Here is a 20301-nt window from a genome sequence, read left to right as displayed (position 1 = left end):
CAAGATATGAGTCTGGGGGCACCTTTAAGAAAAAAAAAAGATTTCCCAGGGAGAAGCTTTCAGGATGCAAATTTTGACTCTGGGCAGTTTAGACCCTGGAAATGTTTTTGTTTTTAGAAGTGACACCGGACTGAATCTGACTTTTCGGAATCCATAGAATCCCTGGTCCAGTCTACATGTCACAAAGATTAGCAGTCGACTGGACAATGAAATGGCTTGTTCAGAAGAAGAGTTGGTTTTTATACCCCACTTTTCACTGCCCGAAGGAGTCTCAAAGCAGCTTACAATTGCTTTCCCTTCCTCTCCCTGCAAGAGAATTTAGGATGCTTTGGGCTGATCCTGCGTTGAGCAGGGGGTTGGACTAAATAGCCTGTATGGCCCCTTCCAACTCTATGATTCTATGATTCTAGACACCCTGTGGGGTAGGTGTGATTGAGAGAGCTCTGAGAGAACTGATATGTAAGTTCAGCTCTAACAGGAGTGTGACTGGAGCAAGGTCATGCAACTGGCTGCATGTGGGGGATGAAATGGTGGTTTCTCAGTGGAACAGGCTTCCTCGGGAGGGGGTGGGTTCTCCATCTTTGGAGATTTTTAAGCAGAGGCTGGAGAGCCATCTGACAGAGAGGCTGATTCTGTGAAGGCTCAAGGGGGTGGCCGGTTACAGTGGAGGAGCGAGAGGGTTGGGAGTGTCCTGCATAGTCCAGGGGGTTGGACTAGATGACCCAGGAGGTACCTTCCAAATCTATGATTCTATGATTCTATGATCCTAAGCCATGGCGATTTCTAAGTATCCTCCTTCAACGTGGCCAGATAGCCAATGAGCAAAAATTCAAAGCCTCACACGTAAACAAATACCCAAATCCTCAGAAGGAGAAGGTTTATTTAACCATGTTGAAACTTCTGTCTGCATGCCCCTGGAGTCCTGGGTGCAGCTCTGGAGGCCTCCCTTCAAAAAGGATGTGGACAAAACTGAGATGGTTCAGAGGAGAGTGACGAGGATGGTCCAGGGGGGCTGGGGACCCAGCCCCAGGAGCAAAGGGGAAGAGGAGGTTGGGAGGGGGCAGGATTGCTTATCCAAAAGTCTGTCACTCAGAGGAGGGCAGCAGAGGACCAGGAGTAATGACTTTAAATTATGTCGGAATGATATTGGCTATATAGCAGGAAAACATGTTTAACCATTTGAGTAGTTCAGCAGTGGAATGGGCGGCCTCAGGAGGTGGGGAGCTCCCCCTCACTGGCCGTCTTCAAGCAGCGGCTGGACAGATCCTTCTCCTGGATGCTTGAGGCTGATCTTGCACTGAGCAGGGGGTGGGACTGGATGGCCTTTGTGGTCCCTTCCCACTCTAGGATTCTGTGAGTCTAGTTCAGCAGGGGAATGGACTGCCTAAGGAGGTGGGGAGCTCCCCCTCACTGGCCGTCTTCAAGCAACGGCTGGACAGATCCTTCTCCTGGATGCTGGAGGCTGATCCTGCCCTAAGCAGGGGGTGGGACTAGATGGCCTGGATGGCCCCTTCCCACTCTAGGATTGTAGGTAAGTATGTTCTTTTTATGTTAATGTGCTTTGTACATCTTTTTTGCACAACATATTCTGTTTAAAAGAGATATTGTGTTTAATTTCACTGTGGAGTCTGGTTACATTTCTTAAGCAGGACATCCTTGAAGGCCCCCAAAAGAGGCCGAAGAGGTTGATCAGGACTCCCAACGAGGCTTTGTTTATTCTGACCAGATAAGAATGTTTATTCAGTTAGCCTCCCATCCCAGGGCTATGTCAATATCTATATAACTTGTGTACTCCATTCTTGCTACTGGTTTACATGTTTTACTGTTTGCTCTTGTTTTAACAATCTTGGCCACTGAAGAAAGCTTTTGAAATTGAATTATCTCCAGATCTTGTTTGGCCAGGCTTCAAGAGAAACAGTTTACAAGACTTGGAATGATTACATTCTTATTACTCTTGGAGATAACGTTTAGTATATCATCGGGAGCCTTTTACACAGATGTTTCTTTGTATTGTGGCAGATTGCCATGGATGCGGAAGAGTAAGTTTTAATCTGCACTTCAACACAAGTCTCTGTGCCCAAGCCCCTCAAGGGTGGCTGCCCCAATCCACTGCACTAAGCCACCACAGAGAGACAACGTGGGATATTTAGTGGCCTTCCCAGGAAGTAAAGAAGCGGAAAGTTAACTGATTCCAAGATGACCTTAATTCTTATTGCCCCACCATTTGAGATGTTATTTGTATCTTTTCCTGTTTTCTGTAAACCGCCCTGAGCCCTCGGGGAGGGCAGTATATAAATATAATAATAAATAATAAATAAAATAATAATAAATAAAATAATAATCACCCACCCCTCAGGGACCCACAATATGTTCTAGAATTCCTTTCCTGTTAAAGGGGGAAACCCCTAGTGTGGACTTCTGACAGTTTACTGCCAAACCTTCTTCACAACAATCGCCAGGGGAAAGTGGCAATTTGTGGGCGATGCTGCTCTCCAAGATTAGCCAAAGGGCGCACGAGGGACTGCCGTTGCTTGTTGGACTACGCAAACGCTTGGAGCTGCGTGGGAGTCTTCTTCAATGGGGCATTGTCCAAGCACACCTGGCCGCATCCTGGAGCATCCTTCCCTGCCGCATCCTGGAGAGGCACAGGTGGCAGCGGCAGGTGGATGACCCTTATCTGTGTCCTGCCCAGCCTGTGTCTTTCTCCCTCCCGCGACGTCTCTGAGAGCTTTGCTCACCTGGGTGCCTCCTGCTCGGCTAATCCTTCCTCAGGCCTTTCATCTGCCCCATCAGGTCTCTCCGAATCTCCCCCCATCAGGATGTTTTCTTTCTTCTCGATTTCGGCTCTATTTGAAGACCAGTTTGAAGCTCTAACTGGCTTGGAGTGGGATCTGGGAAGGAGAGCGTGGGTTCCATTTGGAGTTTTTGCACCCAAAGTTGCACTTGGGGGGTGGGTGTGCATGGGACTTGTAGGACTGCAGCTTGTAGGGAAAGTTAGTCTTAGCAAAGAATGGAGTCGTGCTGCTTCATTTCTTCCATAATAAAGAGATTTCTTCAACCAGCCTGCTGATTGGGTAACCTCACAAATTGTGGCCAAAACCCAGTGTCCTCAGGAGGCCCACCAGCAGGGCCACACTGCACGTGTGTGTGAGGAGGGAGGATTGCCAACTCTAGATTGAAAAATTACTGGAGATATGGGGGACAAGGTTTGGATTTGGAGGGTGTGGATTTGGAGGGTGGGTTTGGAGAGCAGAGGGAGTTCAGGGAGTTATAGTCCCATAAAATGCGCTCGTTCACCCATTGGGGATGACAACCGCCAGGGAGGCACCAGAGGTCTTCTGGAATTAGAATTATTTCCTCGAGTACAAGAGATCGGTTCTCCTTGGGAAAACGGCTGCTTGGGCAGGTAGATCTGATGACATAACAGCTCATGAATTCCTTCCCCTCTTAGTTTGAGAACTCAGGCTGAAGAAGAATTCATTCCCTAAATGACAAAATGTGTGGTTTGTATTGAAGCGAAAGCTATTTGATTACACTAGTAAAATTTCTTATTTGCATTTTTTGCCTCTCACAAACCCTAGCTATAGGGCAGCAGGTATCCATCCATCCGTCCGTCCGTCCATCCGTCCATCCTCTCTCTATTACTAATCCTATCTAGGTCTCAGCCAATAGGCCAGGGTTTCCCAACCACGGTACCACAAAGGCCTCTCAATGGAGATTTTCAAAATGGTGGCTGGGGAGAGGCCTCCCCCACTGTGGCTGCCGTTTCGGCTCTGAGCGAAGAGGAAAGAAAAAGGGCTTTCATAGAATCATGGAGTAGAAAGGGACCTCCAGCGTCCCTGCAGAATGCACGAATCTCACAACTACCTGCCCACCCATAGTGGACCCAGTTCCATGCCCAGATGATCCCCCCCCAAAAAAAACCCCCAGAATCGCTGGCTAGACTGGCCTGGAGGAAATTGGCCTCCTGCCCCCAAAAGTGGTGACTGGCATTTCCCTGGACTTCAGAAATCCTGATGCCACTTTGGGTTTCCTCCAGGCCGGACTGGCCAGAGATTTAATTAAAACAAAACAAAACAAAACTAATTTTATTTGGGAAGATAGGTCTGCCCCCTCCCAAAGTGGCCAATGTGGGGCCTGGAGGGGGTGAGAAGGGGGGGGGCAGTCATTTAAAACCTTTGCGTTTCGAGGCTCCTCTCACTCCTGGGGGGCGTGGGCAGGAGATGGGTCCAGCTCACATCCCTCCCTGGTACCTCAGAGCCTGAAGAATATTTAAGCCGTCCCTCAGTGATCAAAAGGTTGACAAAGGTTGCAACAGACCGCCCAACCGGAAAAAGACAGCAATATAACAAAAAGTTATTGCTGTTCAATATTAATTATTATCTGTATCTGTATCTTTTCTTGTTCCCTGTAAACCGCCCTGCACCTTCGGGGAGGGCGGTATAGAAATATAATGAATGAATGAATGAATAAATAAATAATTAAAAACAAAAGACGCTCAACTGCAGCGGCAATATATATATATATATATATATATATATATATGTATGTATGTATGTATGTATGTATGTATGTATGTATGTACACATACATATATATACATATACATACACACACACACACGCACACACACACACACACATATACACATACACTAATTAATTAATGGATTAGATTTATATACCGCCCTCCCCTGAGGCTCAGGGCGGTCCACATAGAATGTAAAGGAACAATACATCCAATTCAGTTTTTGGTATCAAACAGAAAGGCAGCCATGGTCATGATAACAACAAGCACAACAGAGAATAACACATTAACAGGATAACGATCAGACGGGGCCCCTTTTTGTTCAGTTCGGGTGCATGGGCTCCCGGGAGGGAGGGTCAGGGGCCCGGCGGAAGTCCCATGATGGCCCCCAGGATCTCCCCCAGGAGCTCCTTCCACCAGGCTGTTATGTCAACATCCACCAGGACTGCTAGCAGAGTCATCTTTTGCAGCCGAGGGCTGATCTGCCTGCCTGTCTGTCTTTTAGGGTTGCAGCCTCCAGTTTACGGCTGGAGATCCCCACTATGACCGCTGATCTCCAGGAGACAGAGATCAGTTCCCCTTGGAGAAAATGGCTGCTATGGATTGGGGGGGGGGGCTCTCTGGTCATGGCCCCCCCTCCCCGCCTGCCACCCTGCCCTCCTCAGGCTGCCCCCCTGAAATCTCCAGGCCCTCCCGAGCCAGGAGGTGGCATCCGGGATCCATCTCCACTTTGGGGGCCCTTCTGAGCATGTGCTTCCTTGTGTCAATCACCCGTGCGGCCAATCCCCGCTCTGGGGCCCGTTCCTGGCTTGGGGGTCTCTTTTTGCAGACTCCTTTTTGCAGAGGGGCCATGCGGAGGCCTTGGCCCGGCGGCCGGACCAGGAGCAGAGGCAGGCGACGTAAGAGGCGGGGGGCTCAATCTGAATTAGTGGCATTAAGTCCTCCTTTTCGCTGGGCCTGGCCAGCACGGGAAGCAGCAGACCGTGTGGGATTCCAGGGAGGGGGTTCAGCCCCACAGTATTTGGGATCAGGGCACCCTCAAGCTTCCTCCCCACCCCCCTGGGTGACGAGCTATGGTTCCCAAGCTCCAGGTGGGGCCTGGGGATCCTCCCCACCCCTCCCCAGACTACAGAGATCAGCTCGCCACCCTGGAGAAAAGGGCTGCTTGGCTGGGGGGGGCCCTGGGGCATTGCACCCCACTGAGACCCCTCCCCTTCACAAGCTCCGCCCTCCCAGGCTCCACCCCCAACCCTCCAGGAATTCTCCAGGCGGGAGCTGGCACCCCAGTGCGGCCTGTTTGTGCTGCTGGGCCCTGCATGGGCTGCTTCCGGCCTTTGTGGATTTTTGCCTCTGAACGTTTCCCTCCAGCTTCGCTTTGCTGTTCAGAGCTGCTCTCAGTCAGGGTTTAAAACAGTCTCCGGCTAAAAACCAAAATAAAACAGCCAACCCTCAAACGCTGCCCCCCTCCCCCACTGCCCCTGCCTACACAGCGCCCAGTTGCCACCTCCTGCATGGGAAATACCTGGAGATTTTGGGGGGCGGAGCTTCAGGAGGGAGGGCGGGGATAGGGGAGGGGGTTCAGCAGCCATTTTCTCCTTTGTCGCCTGGATTCAGTTGCAACGGTGGGAGATCCCCAGCCACCCCCTGGAGGTTGGTAACCCTGAGCCATTGCCCCTCTTCCTCCCTCCCCCCCCCCTTCCTGGGGAGTCACTGCCCCAGAAATGGGGAGGGCGGCCAGACCATCCAGGTGGGGGGGGGGCAGAGATCTCCAGACAAGAGAGAGAGAAATATGGCTGCTCTGGAGGGCGGAGTCTGCAGCATGATCTGCCCCTCCCCTCTTCAAACCCCGCCCTCCCTGGCTCCACCTCCAGCTCGCTGGATATTTCTTATGCAGGAGAGGGCAGGGCTAGAAAGCTTTTAAAAAGTGCATAAAAACAAACAAGTATCCTCGGTAAAGGGAGCAAAACGCTTGACTAGATGCTGACCTGGCCCAAGCAGGAGGCCCGGGGAGACCATCTCAGAAGACGGCCTCACCTCAAAGGCCTCCCCCCTTAGCCCCTCCGAGGCCCACTTTGACCCACGACACCCAGGACAGAGCTGTTCTCACCACAGCTTCACGGCCCCTTCACAGCTCCGCCGGAGCTCCCCCAGGGACGCTATCCGCATGCTGTCCCTTGGAGGCCCGCGCCTTTTGCCTTGTTCCAGGGCTCCCCAACCCTTTGGAAATCCGGCACAGCCACAAAACGGCCGCGGTGGGAGTCATAGCCAGCCACAATATGGCGGCCAGGCTTACAGTCACGCCGGGCGGATCCTTGTGCCACGGAGGCAGGCTCCTGCCGAAGCACGGTTTAAAAATATCTGCATGGGCGATTGAAAGCCCTGCCCACTCTCCAAAAAATGTTGGGCAGGTGGGGGGGGGGGAATTGTGGGTGGGACCCGTGGCTGCCCCGGGCACCTTGTTGGGGACCCCTGCTTAATCCTCTCCGCCTTTTCCAGGCCTGTCCATGGCTTCCTCCTTCAGGCAGCGGAAAATTCCGGCCAGGTGGCTACTCTTCGCCTTCCTGGTCCTGCAAGCCCTGAGCTCGATGCTCTTGTGCTCCGTCTGCAATTTTGAGGAGACCAGCGCCGTGTTCTCCCGGCTGTGGCCGCAACCAGTCCGGGACCCGGCGGGCCCCAATCTGACGATTCTGCTGTGGACGAGGCCCTTCAGGGCCCGCTTCCCCATCAGGAAATGCTCAGAGCTCCTGGGCATCCCTGACTGCCACATCACGGCTAACCGCCTGTGGTACCCCAAGGCCGACGCCGTGATCGTCCACCACCACGAAGTGTGCAGGAGCCCCCGCTACCTCCCCCGTCGCCCGAGACCGCCCTCCCAGCTCTGGATCTGGTTCAACCTGGAGCCGCCCATGTACTTGTGCAACATGCATTTCATGGACAACCGCTTCAACCTCACCATGTCCTACCGGAGGGACTCGGACATCTTCACCCCTTATGGCTGGCTGGAGGTCCTTCCGGTGCCCCAGAAGGTCACGATCCCGCCCAAGACCAAGCTGGTGGCCTGGGTGGTGAGCAACTGGAACCTGTCCTCCCGCCGAGTCCAGTACTACGAGGAGCTGAGGAAGTACATCCACGTGGACGTCTACGGTTTCCGGCACTTGCCTCTTCCTCGGGGTCAGGAAGAGGGCGTCCTCTCCCGGTATAAGTTCTACTTGGCCTTTGAGAACTCCGTGCACACGGACTACATCACCGAAAAGCTCTGGAAGATGGCCTTGCTGGCGCACGCCGTGCCGGTGGTCTGCGGCCCCCCTCGCGAGAACTACGAGCGCTACTTGCCCCCCGGAGCCTTCATTCACATCGATGACTTCCCCACCGCGGAAAAGCTGGCCCTCTTCCTGCAGGAGCTGGACCGGAACTCGGAACGGTACGAGAGCTACTTCCAGTGGCGGTCGCAGCTGGCCCCCGTCAGACACACGCCGTGGTCCCTCCACCTGTGCAGAGCGTGTGGGGCCCTGCAGACAAACCCGGTCCGCTACCAGACCCTGCCGGCTTTGAGCAAGTGGTTCAGGTGAGCCGGGAAGGAAAAGCCTCTCTTTGAATTCGGCTCTGCCACAAGGGCCAGGTGTGCCGTGGGATCCCGAGGGGGCCAGAGCATCACGGCTGGAGACCGAGGTGTCCCTATGGGGTGGAGAGGGCCTGCTCACTGCTGGGCACGTCTGCAATGAGGTCCGAGCTCAGAGGGCACATGGGGGCGGCTCCCACAAGAGGAATCACTCCAGTTGTGGACTCCTGCCTGAAAGAGGCCAGCCGGCTTCAGTTCCGGCTCGTGGCTCGGCCAGCGTTGGAAGGAAGTGGCAGAGGAGGAAGAGCCCCAGAACAGCCTCATGCTGTGGCAGAGCCTGTCCAGAACAGACCTTTTAACATTCTTTTTAATCCTAAAATGCACAGTTGTGGGTTTTTTTGTCACTGATTTTCCTGTTTCGCACAGTTACAAAAGCACACTGGACGTCCATTAGCTAGCGTGTCCCGAATGAGCCTCAGTTGTGTTTCTATTGTTTGTAAGTTGCGTTAAAGGTTTTTGGGTTTGTTTTGAAATGGAAAAAGCGAGGTGTACATTTCTCAATGAAGCCACAACAATGAAAAATCTATCTGTGTAGATGTACGTGGAAACACACATACAGACCCTCCCCCCCCCCATGGGTGTGATTTTGTATTGTGGGGGTGGGGAGGGATGCAGAGAGTAGGCTGCCACATATATCAAGGAGGTAGGTCCCTGTTGTTTCTTGGGACCCAATCCGGAGGAACGACCGGTCTGCTTAGCAAGGCAAGGAAACAACACAGCTTGACACTCACTCCCACCCCCGGCTGAGCCAGAAATACACTGTCAAGCTGAGCATCCCTGAGATTAGCACAGGTTCCCATTAGTGGAATGGCCAGGGGTTGAGCACATGAAGCTGGCGCCAGCATCCCCAGAGGTGGGGCAGCAGCTGGGGAGGGCCCGGGACCCCTTCACCCAACCAGGGATTAGCTACAGGACGTTTGGGTGGCTGGAACCAGAGAGAGCTTCGAGAGGGGCTGGAAGAACATCTGGAACAGAGGGAATTCGAGATCTGAACACAATGGAAAAATGGGCAAATGAGAACAATTTAATAAAGATAAGTGTAAAGTTCTGCATCTGGGTCAGAAAAATGAAAAGCATGCCTACTGGATGGGGGATACGCTTCTAGGTAGCACTGTGTGTGAACGAGACCTTGGGGTACTTGTGGATTGTAAACTAAACATGAGCAGGCAGTGTGATGCAGCGGTAAAAAAGGCAAATGCCATTTTGGGCTGTATCAACAGAGGCATCACATCAAAATCAGAAGATGTCATAGTCCCATTGTATATGGTCAGACCACACCTGGAGTACTGTGTGCTTTAGGATGCTTTGGGCTGATCCTGCGTTGAGCAGGGGGTTGGACTAGATGGCCTGTATGGCCCCTTCCAACTCTATGATTCTATGAATAAAAGTTTACTTAAATAAATAAAAACTGCCCAACCTTTCTGGTCTCCAGCAGACAGTCAGACCCCACAAGGCGCCATTTCAAACGGGTATATTTTTGTTTTAGAGCAGAACTTCATCAAAGTTTCTTCAATGCCCCTGAGAAGGACGTTGAATAAGAAGAAGAAGAAGAAGAGTTGGTTCTTATATGCCGCTTTTCCCTACCCGAAGGAGGCTCAAAGCGGCTTACAGTCGCCTTCCCATTCCTCCCCCCACAACAGACACCCTGTGGGGTGGGTGAGGCTGAGAGAACCCTGATATCACTGCCCGGTCAGAACAGTTTTATCAGTGCCGTGGCGAGCCCAAGGTCACCCAGCTGGCTGCATATGGGGAAGATCAGAATCGAACCCGGCATGCCAGATTAGAAGCCCGCACTCCTAACCACTACACCAAACTGGCTCTCAAACGGCCAACAACCATCAAAACACAATTACTGAAAAATCAGGAAAGTTTTATTTTCTTTCTTCCTTCTTCCAACTTTTACTCAGTTGTTCATTTTGGCTCCTGTGGCTTAATATTCTTTTAAATATTTTTATTTTTTAGGGGAAAAAAATTAAAGATGGGAAGGAGATTTAAAAAGGTAAAGGTATCCCCTGTGCAAGCACCGGGGCATGTCTGACCCTTGGGGTGACGCCCTCCCGCGTTTTCATGGCAGACTCAATACGGGGTGGTTTGCCAGTGCCTTCCCCAGTCATTACCGTTTACCCCCCCAGCAAGCTGGGTACTCATTTAACCGACCTCGGAAGGATGGAAGGCTGAGTCAACCTTGAAGAAGATACAGACATTTAAAAAGGGGTTGCTTACCACAATTGTTTACATCAAAACATAATTATGTATCACAGGTTGTATTAAACAAAAAGCATTTCTCTCCAACACCCCTTTCGTTATAATTTTAAAAACACTGATTTCTATAGGCCTTACTCGCAAGTAGATCAGGAGCTGGGATGGAGAAGTATATATAAAACAGGCGTAAATTGTTGTGTTTGGTGGGACAAGAAGAATAGATGGCTTTTAGACCCTGCTTTTCACTGCCCAAAGGAAAGCTTCCAATCGCCTTCCCTGCCTCTCCCCACAACAGACACCCTGGAAAGTAGGCGGGGCCAAGAGAGCTCTGAGAGAACTGCTCTGCAAGAACAGCTATAGCAACTGTGACACCCTGCTGGCTGTATGTGGAGGAGGCACGGGGAGAGCCTGGCGCATCCCGAAAGCAGCCCTTGTTCGCCACCTCGTGGTGCTCCCGAGATGCTGCTGCACAAGCGCTGAGACTATTTCCTGCCAGACCATGGAAGGATCTCCGGTTTCCTGACTCACAGGGAAACAAGCAGCCAATCAAAAAGCCCCCCTGAGTCCTTAAATTAATAAATCTTCATTCTTCTCGCCCGCTCTCCCCATGCAGCTCAGGGGGGATGACGGCGTCATTAAAAAAGCCACTAGGCTACAAACACAGACGGGCTCGAGTCCCTCCAACAAAATGACAAAACAGACAAGGGGGGTTTGGAGTGCAGGGAGCAGATCCATCTCCAGGGGTGAGGCCGGCACTTCATGAGTCGTGCACCGAGCGCCCTGCCCGTGTCTTGCTCTCCCCCGCGCGGTCCTCACAGCCGCCCTGCGAGGTAGGCCAGGCGGGCGGGCGGGCGGGCGCCGCGTTGGGCTGGTTGCCGGGCGCCGGCCGGGTCCGGAGGCGGAGGGAGGGCGGGAGGGAGGGAGGGAGGCGGCGCAGTCCGGGGCCAGTTGCCGGGCGACGCGGTACACAATGGGGGCCGGAGGGGGAGCGGCTGCCCCAGCGCCCGGCCGGCCAGTGCGGCCTCTGGTGCTCCCGCAGGCGCCTCTGCGGTCCGCCTCGCTGTGCGGCTGGTCTCCCCGCGGTCCGCCTCCAGGTCGGTCCCTCCGCTGGCCCCGCAACCCGGCCCCTTCGCGCCCCCCTCGGGTCTCCCCCAATGCAGCAGGCAGGGGCTGGGTTGCCAGCTCCAGGGAGGGACTTTCCGGGAGGTTCGCCCGGGGAGACCGAGAAAGACGGGGCTTGGGGAGGGGAGGGACCTCAGCAGGGAATCCAGCCGCCAATGCAGCCGCGGGATCCGCTCTCTCTCATCTGGAGCGCAGGAGGGTGGCAGGAAGACCCAGGAGCCCCTAGACCCCCTGACCTCCCCCTCCTCTTCCGCCAGGTTATGCCAGTCTCACCTAGGGCACCTGAAGAGAGCCCACAACCTGCGCCTCAACATCCCAGCAAGGTAACCCCCACGCCCCGGATGTGGAGCCCTGGGAGGGGGGGGGAGTTTGTGGGGGGGGGCTGTCTCCTGAGAGGCCAAAGAAGGCCAGATCCCACCTGCTCTGGGGGAATGCACCTGCAACTGCGGGGGCTGAGGGCCTGTTAAGCAAGCCACCTGCCAAGTTTGTCCCGCCAGGAGACCAGGCTCTTCCCCCCCCCCCTCACGAGTTGAGCCTCTTGGGAATCTTGCTTGCCTTCCCTGGACTCTGGTGCAGCCACCTTTGCCTTCCGTGGGGTGCTGAGATTTGGGGGGCAGGAGCTTTCCAAAGCGCCTCCGCCAGGAAATCTTGAAGAAGAAGAAGAAGAAGAGTTGGTTCTTATGTGCCGCTTTTCCCTACCCGAAGGAGTCTCAAAGCAGCTTACAATCGACTTCCCTTTTCTCTCCCTACAACAGACACCCTGTGAGGGAGGGGAGGCTGAGAGAGCCCTGAGATTACTGAAGAAGAAGAGTTGGTTCTTAGATGCCGCTTTTCTCTACCCGAAGGAGTCTTACATTCTACCCAAGAGTTGGTTCTTTTATGCTGCTTTTCTCCACCAGAAAGAGTCTCAAAGCGGCTTCCAATCGCCTTCCCTTCCCTCTCCCCACAACAGACACCCTATGAGGTGGGTGAGGCTGAGGGAGCCCTGAGATTCCTGAAGAAGAAGAAGAGTTGGTTCTTAGATGCCGCTTTTCTCTACCCGAAGGAGTCTCAAAGTGGCTTCCAGTTGCCTTCCCTTCCTCTCCCCACAACAGACACCCTGTGGGGTGGGTGAGGCTGAGAGAGCCCTGATATTCCTGCTCGGTCAGAACAGTTTTATCAGTGCCGTGGCGAGCCCAAGATCACCCAGCTGGTTGCATGTGGGGGAGCGCAGAATCGAACCCGGCATGCCAGATTAGAAGTCCGCACTCCTAACCACTGCACCAAACTGGCTCTCAAGTGCTTGCTTGTCCCTCAAGTGCTTCTGGGTGTCCACCTGTCTCTGGAAAGGTGGCTGTCCTGATTCAGGGCCTGTCTGTCAACTGCACTGCCCATCCGAACACCCAGCAAGCTGCCGCAGGCGGAATCAGACGATTGCTCCAGCAAGGGTCGTGTGCTCAACGGGCAGCAGCCCTCCAGGGTCCCAGGCCAAGGTCTTTCCCACCCCCTCCTGCCTGGCCTTTTAGCCGGAGATGCTGGGGATTGAACCGGGGACTTTGTGTGTGATGCTTCCGCCCGAGTGACAAGATGAGACCTCTGAGCTCCTGGAGCTGCCCCATTGCCCAACGGTAGGAGAGGGGAGCACTGTATGAAAGGAAGACCTCGTGGCCAACGGAAATTCCCAGACGTTGAAGAACAGAAGAGAAGCCATGTTAGATCAGGCCAGTGGCCCCTCTAGACTAACACTCTTGTGTCACACAGTGGCCAAAGCCCAGGGGACATCAAGAGGTCCACTAGCTGGGCCAGAACACCAGAAGCCCTCCCACTGTGGACCCCCAAGCACCAGGAAGACAGAGCATCCCTGCCCCAGACATAAGAGAAGCCATGTTGGGTCAGGCCAGTGGCCCCTCCAACCCAACACTCTTGTGTCACATAGTGACCAAAACCCAAGGCCCTCAGGAGGTCCACCAGCGGGGCCAGACCTCCAGAAGCCCTCCCACTGGTGCCCCCCAAGCACCAAGAAGAGAAACCATCACTGCCCCAGACAGAAGAACACAAGAGAAGCCATGTTGGGTCAGGCCAGTGGCCCCTCCCTCTAACCTGGCATCGTGTGTGTGTGGAGTACGAGAGCCCTGCAGAGACCTGGGTCTCCGTGGAAGGCCATGTGCAGCGAGGAAGAGGACAAAGGGGAGAGGGAGGGAGGGAGGGAGGGAGGGAGGGAGGGAGGGAGGTGGGATCAGAGGGGAGCTCCCAGGTCAAGACAAAGCAGGGCATCTTGTTCAAGGAGATGCCCACCCTTAGAGTGATGCAGCACCCTCCAATGTGCACGCCCACTGAGTCCCTCCCTCTGACAATTCCCACATGGGTGCTCCACTTTGGGGCCCTCAGTCCTGCAACTTGCTCCGCCTGGTGGTTCAGCCGGCCCTGCCTGGCCTGGCCTGGCCGGTCACTCACAGCCTTCTCCCTCCTGTTGTCCTTCCAGAGCGAGCCCCGTGAGTGCATCCAGCGCCAGCCATGTCCACAGATATATGGGTGGGGAGCTGGCGCCCCCACAGGCCCAGAGGCCCCATTGCTGCCCTCTACAGCAGCCCCGGACCCAAATATGGGCTGCCGACGAATGTAGGTGAGAGGGGGCAGGAGGGAAGGGGCCAAGGCGACCTGCCCAAGGGAGAGAGAGGGCCCTGGGGGGCTTCCCCTGCCTTCCGGCTGACTGCCCCCTCTTCTTCTCCCCCCAGGTTTCCAGCTCCACGACCCCTCGCGCCTCCGGGCTCCGGCCTACAGCTTCGGCACCCGCCGGTTCCAGCAGCAAGAGAGCTGCTCTCCCGGGCCGGGCTACCTGGTGCCGCCCAACATGACCATGAGGGGCAGAGACGGCATCCCCGCGTACTCCATCTACGGACGGCCCCGGGACGTCATGCCCTTCATGACTCCGGGGCCAGGTCGGTTGGGGCCACCCGCGGAGGGGGTGGGGCTGGGGGAGGAGCCACGTGCCGAGCCAGGGTCGCCAACCTCAAGGGGGAGCCAGGAGGCCTCCGGGAATGGAGGAGAGACAAAATGCCAGCTGTGGAGGGAGGGAGGATTTTGGGGGGCTCTACCCAAGGGGGCCCTCAGGCCTGCTCTTTGGGGGGCCGAGGCAGGCCTCAGCCCCTGGAGGCTTTCAAGCAGAGGCTAGATGGCCGTAAGACAGCAGTGCTGATTCTGTGGATTTAGGCAGACTGTGGTGCAGAAGGCCGGAAGGGATGAGACCGGACGGGGCTCTCGTGGCCCTTTCTTCTGTGTCCAGGGTAGTGCCGGTCAGTTGCCACTTCGGGGTCAGGAAGGATTTTTCCTCCGGGCCCAGATCGGCCCAGGGATGCTGGAGGCTGTTTGCCTTCCTTGGGGCATGGGGGGGAGTGATGCTGGCAGCTGTGAATATTCTGGCTTGAGAGACAGTTTGGTATAGATAAAAATCTTGGTTGGATTCCCCACTCCTCCTCTACATGAGACCTGCTAGGTGACCTTGGGCCAGACACAGTTCTCTTAGAGCTCTCTCAGCCTCATCTCCCTTACAGGGAGTCTGTTGTGGAGAGAGGAAAGGGAAGGCGATTGTGAGCCGCTTTGAGACGCCTTTGGGTAATGAAAGTGCAGTACAAAACGCCCACCTCTTTTTTTGCTGAGGGTTGGGCTAGATTTATTTATTTACTTATTTATAATTATATTTCTATACTGCCGCTCCCAGCATGGATGATTTCTGAGGTACCTTCCCACTCTATATTTCTGTACTTATATTATATTGACTCATTGACTTTTTAATTTTTTTTCCATTCCTAGCTGCAGAATTTAAATTGTGTTCTTTTGTGTGTGTTTTAATAACTGTTGCTCTAGATAAAAGCAAGTAAAAAGACTCTCAGGAGGTCTCTTGCTTCGGCCAACCTGCCCTCCTGAGACTCCATCCCCCCCAAATCTCCAAAGAAGCTCTCCATCACCACCTCTATTGTTCTACTAGAAATCTGAGTTTACAATATCTGCCTCTTTGCTCCCTGCAGGGCGCTACTCCCCAGAGAAGGCCGGGAGGCTGGCCTACCCCTCCGCTCCCCTCTACTCGCTTGCTTCGCGGACGAAGGAGTTTCAGAATGACCAGACGCCAGGTGGGAAAGGGGAAGGACAAGGGCCAAAGGTCTGCCCAGTTCTGCCTTTAGCATTTCCTTTGGCCTAAGCCCCGTTGGGCTGTGGGCCCCTCCAACGCTTTCTTCTAAGCGGTTTTGACAAACCTTGGTGGGTGCGCTTCAGCCATCCTTGGGTCTGGATGGGTCACCATATTTGACATTGCCAGAGAATTGTTTGCTGAGCCACAGCCCCTGGTGGACTTCTCCCCCTTCCTCTTCTCCTCCATAAATTGTGCTGGTGTGAACTTTGCCATGAGGCAGAGGGTGGGTGCAGCCAGCCGTCACAGGGGCAGGGAGACACATGTTTTCCAGAGATGCTCGTGGTGTCTGTAGTTATGTGGCATTTTCAAGAGCATCCTTCTTCCTACTGGTTAATCCCCGGGGCTCTGATTTGATCAATTCCCTTTCAGAATGTCCTCTGCCAGTAACGGACCGGACATCGGGGGCTTTATCGTGTTCTCAATAATGCGGTTTCTTTCACAAACGAAACAGTTTGTTTTGATAAGAAATAAAATGTAGAAATAAGTTCATATGTATAAAACTTTAAAGTTCACGTCCCAACACTGGTGAGAACCAAAGAGGCTACGAGACAAAAAAGTATTAAAAATATTTTTTAAATAAACAATTTTCAAAACAGAGCTCAGGGTAATTAAATCTAAAAAACTATAAAAAGGGAGCACTCTTTCCTGTAGTTTGGGGAGCCAGGTGACCCCACCAGCCCCAGGCGGGCCTTTCTGTAGCTTTCTCTGACTGAATTTCCTGGACACATTTTTGGTTTTCATGCACAAAGTCACTCGCTGTCTGTGCAAATATTTCACTGCCACTGAGCGCAGCACAACAAAACGGTTAGGCTCTTGAGAGTCAGTGTGGTGCAGTGATTAGAATGTAGGGGCCGGATCTGGGAGACCCGGATTCGAATCCCCGCTCTGCCATGGAACTTTTGGCTGGTCACCCCCTCTCAGCCTAACCTACCCCACAAAGCTAAAATGGAGGAGAGGAGAACTATGGGGGAGAAAAGCGGGGCAGGAATAAAGGGAATGAATAGATTTCAGGGTGCTGTAAGACGCCTTGTAGGTTTGGGCAGAGACAGGGTCTGGCAGGTGCCCCCTCTGATTTCCACTGAATTCTTTCTCTCCCCCTCCCTCCCCCCCTGCCTGATTCCCCTGGGTAGGACCGGCCGCGTACGGGCTCCCCCCCATGATCGGGCCGAAGGTGGTCAACAAGAGCACCGCCCCCAATTACTCCATTTATGGTCGCAGTATGATTGGCAGCTTCTACGAGGATCTCAGCAAGGTAAGGACACCGGAATGGGGGCTGACGGCCCCTGCTCTGCGCCTTGAAGCAGCTGCATTTTGCCCCTTAGTCTAGCTGTTGGCCATCAGATTCTGTATGCAAAACCTAAACAAAGGGGCTGAGGGTCCCCCACCTTGGGGCCCCACCTTGGGGCCATTCCTCCCCGAGCCATTCAGGGGACCTACCAGGGACAAATGGAGGCAGGGGCTTCCGTTGCTGGCCATGCCATGGCATCACTTCCGGCACTCAAAGGAAATGATGTCACCACATGGCTGGCAATAGGATGATGTCACTTCCTGTGAGTGCTGGAAGTGACATGGCCACATGGCCGGCCGCAGGGGCTAGACCTCCATTTGCTGCCTCTAAATCCCCCCCGGCTTCCGCCAGTTGCCTGGGGGTCCCTGGCAACGCAGTTGGGGAAGGAAGTGGGTCTGCTGCTGGTGACTCTTTGGCCTCCTTCCGCCACAGACTCCCGGGCCCTGCAACTACCGCCTGGTGGACCCCAGCATCTACAAGAACCGCCCGCCTCACTACAGCATGCTGGCCCGCAACATGCCTCCGGAGGACAACACGAGGAAACCGGGGCCAGGAGCATACAGCCCAGAGAAGGTCAGGCAGGGGCCCGAGGGGACCGGGGGTGCTGGAGGGGTGGGGCTCATGGGGGAGGGGGAATGGGGTGTCTCCCACCCCAGGCCTGGAACAAGCACGGGTCCAGCCCATTTCATTCATTTTTCCCCCTCCTTTTATTTCATCAGCAGTTGATTTATGAAATGTAAATGTCAAGGGCCACTAAGGTGGCCAGCAACCCTTTAAAGCTGTTAAAACCAAAACCACACCTTTAAATCAAATTGCAAACAGGGCCGTGACACGTACAGAGACATAAAATAGCAGTTCTAACGTTGATCCGGAAGAAGGAATTGCAGAGGGCATGCCGAATGAGACAAGACAGTCCTCACCCACTGGCAGAAGGGGGCAGTGGAAGGGGGCAGATGAATCTCCCTGGAGAGAAAGCGTTCCAGGGCTTTGGGGCCACAACCGAAAAGGCCTAGTTTGTCGCCCACCAAATTGGAGAAGGCAGGGCCTTTGGATATAGCCGTAGTGATTGGGGAGGCGCAGAAGGGAAAGGGTTACCTCCCTTCCGAAGGGAAGAATGCCATAAATTAACATCACAGGCCTACATGATCTGGAAGTGGCAGGCATGTCAGGGGCAATATTATAAAATAAATAAAATAAACATGTTTTTTTAGGCAAAATGCTACGGTTAGAAGCTAATTCTACCATGGAGATTTTGCCCCAAAGCCAGAGCAACATCCCTTATTGGTGCAATAAAATCAGAGTCCAGTCGGGCACCTTTAAGACCAACAAAGATTTATTCAAGGTGGGAGCTTTTGAGTGCAAGCACCCTTCCTCAGACTATGCTTGCACTCAAAAGCTCACGCTCTGAATCAATCTTTGTTGGTCTTAAAGGGGCTACTGGCCTCTGATTTTATTGTGCTACTTCAGACTAACATCACAACCCATTGGAATCTGTCCCTGATTTGTGCCTGCGTCACTTCCGGGTCCCCGCTGGCACCTCCGAGGGGCCTGCCCCTCAAGCTTCTGGCCGTAGCTCTCTGCCAAAACTGACCACCCTTGAAGGATCTTCTCAACTCCTGACTGGCCGGCTGCTTGGCTGCCAGTCGAGGTCTTCCTCAGCCTGCTTGAGCCTCTCCGGTGGCAGTTTCTGTGGACGGATTGGGCCCTTTGAGATCACAAGCGTGTCCTCTGCCCCTCGTCCCAATCCATCACAAGCCAATCTCAACTGGAGTTGCCAACCTCCAGGTAGCACCTGGAAATCTCGAATCTGGGGACCAGCATTAGAGGGGCTGTAGGTTAAGGAAAGGCAGAAGGTCCCCAGTTCAGTCCCTGGCTCCTCCACCTCAAAAGGGAGCTGGCAGGGGGTGATGGGGAAGACCTCTCTCTGCCTGAGACCCTGGAGAGCAGCTGCCAGTCTGAGCAGACAATACTGGCCTGGATGGACCGAGGGTTGGGCTCAGTAGAAGGCAGCTTCGTGTGTGAGTTGCTGAGCTAGGGAGACCCCAGGACTTTGCAGAAGAGAGCCAAATGCTAACCCATCTGAAGGAAACTTGCAGCCTGTTAAAACTTAAGTCCAGAGGCTGTTTGCGCATGACTGGACCTCGGCCGCACATTTTGAGTGGCCTGATAAAGTGGGGGAAGGGTGTAAACCAGCCTGACATGACAAGCTACCGGGAGGAGAGAATGAAGGAGGAGAGGATGGGCTGTTCATTTTCAGAAAAAGGAGAGCTTCCCTCTTGGTCCAAGTAATCTCTTTGGAAGGTGGGGGGAGGGGGGCTCTCTGGCATTCGACCCTGCTGATGAAATCTGTCCAGGCTCCGCCCCCAAATCTCCAGGGATCTCCCAACCTGGAGTTGGCCCCCCTAATGCCACCCCCCCGGGCTCGGCCTCCCCTCTTGCCGGCCCTGATTCTCTCCTCCTCTCCCCGCAGTACTCCCACCTTCGTGGCCTGACCTTCGGGATCCGCCATTCGGACTACGTGGCTCCTCTCATCGTGGACGTAGCAGAGTGAACCGGCTGAGTCGGCAGGGACAAGCGAGACAAGAAATGTTGAATTGGGAATACTTGGCTTTTCACCACCCTTGGTGTCGTTGCGGTTCTGGAACAGTATCCGCCCCCTCGCCCCCCATTGGACCAAATTCTCCGGCTCAGTTGCCCCACTGACAGCAGCCTGTGAAATGGGTGAGAGGAATGCAGAGCAGGATTCGCCCTGGTGGAATGGGGGCTGCCAGGATTAGGAGACAAGTGCTGGTTTTTTGCACCCCACTTTTTATTACTCAAAGGAGTCTCAAAGCAGCCTACAATCACCTTTCTCTCCTGACAACAGACACTCTGAGAGGTTGGTGGGGCTGAGAGAGCTCTGAGAGAACTGGGACTGGCCCGAGGTCACCCAGCTGGCTGCTTGGGGGGACTCAAAGCTGGTTCTCCAGGTTACAGTCTGCTGCTCTTAATGACTACACCCATTGCCTCACACCCCATAGGTGTCCCAGACCGACTAAATCTCTCCTGTCTACGCTGAATTCAATTTCCATTTTGATTTAGGGTGCTTTAAAATTTCCCTCTGCAACATGCATGTTGAATTCGTGGTGACCATACCTTTCCCCCGCGATATCCTGGAGTGGATATAAGCCTCAATATTTCAAAATCCGCCCTGTGTAAATGTGCAGATTTTTGTTTTGTTTTTTCGAATTAACGCACTGCTCCATGCCTGGGAGCAAAGCAGTCTTCCCTGATTGGCCAGGGAGTCAATTCAAGGACTTCCTGGTTCCTGTTTGCAAGGCTTCCCTCCCTGTTTGAAAGTGACTGCGCTCCAGAAGTCCACACTTCTCTCAGCAGAGA

The 20301-nt window shown here is 54.0% G+C and overlaps 3 protein-coding genes across 4 annotated transcripts in view; all 3 read left to right on the top strand.

Annotated features, from left to right (window-relative positions):
• The window catches only part of LOC143838714 (lithostathine-like), a 228311-nt gene that overhangs the window by 36144 nt on the left and 171866 nt on the right, over positions 1 to 20301 (top strand). The gene's annotated exons all lie outside the window — the stretch shown is intronic.
• Positions 1379 to 8687, top strand: LOC143838704 (3-galactosyl-N-acetylglucosaminide 4-alpha-L-fucosyltransferase FUT3-like). The gene is made up of 2 exons (XM_077340466.1): positions 1379 to 1531; positions 7024 to 8687. The coding sequence occupies exons 1-2, from the start codon at positions 1495 to 1497 to the stop codon at positions 8094 to 8096; spliced, it is 1110 nt and encodes a 369-aa protein (XP_077196581.1). The 5' UTR covers positions 1379 to 1494; the 3' UTR covers positions 8097 to 8687.
• Positions 11013 to 19541, top strand: CIMAP1B (ciliary microtubule associated protein 1B). Of its 2 annotated transcripts, none has more exons than XM_077340476.1 (8): positions 11013 to 11178; positions 11728 to 11793; positions 13932 to 14072; positions 14185 to 14388; positions 15475 to 15576; positions 16766 to 16887; positions 17356 to 17496; positions 19394 to 19541. In XM_077340476.1, exons 3-8 carry the CDS (start codon positions 13964 to 13966, stop codon positions 19472 to 19474), a joined length of 759 nt encoding a protein of 252 aa, XP_077196591.1. In that variant the 5' UTR covers positions 11013 to 11178; positions 11728 to 11793; positions 13932 to 13963; the 3' UTR covers positions 19475 to 19541. The 2 variants fall into 2 exon arrangements, with proteins under 2 accessions (XP_077196591.1, XP_077196590.1); XM_077340475.1 differs by lacking the exon at positions 11013 to 11178 and adding an exon at positions 11305 to 11442.

Source organism: Paroedura picta, chromosome 5 (genome assembly GCF_049243985.1).
Source record: "Paroedura picta isolate Pp20150507F chromosome 5, Ppicta_v3.0, whole genome shotgun sequence".
Classification (NCBI taxonomy): Eukaryota; Metazoa; Chordata; class Lepidosauria; order Squamata; family Gekkonidae; genus Paroedura; species Paroedura picta.
The sequence above is the reverse complement of the archived record's forward strand: the minus strand, read 5'-3'. Positions and strand labels throughout refer to the sequence as shown.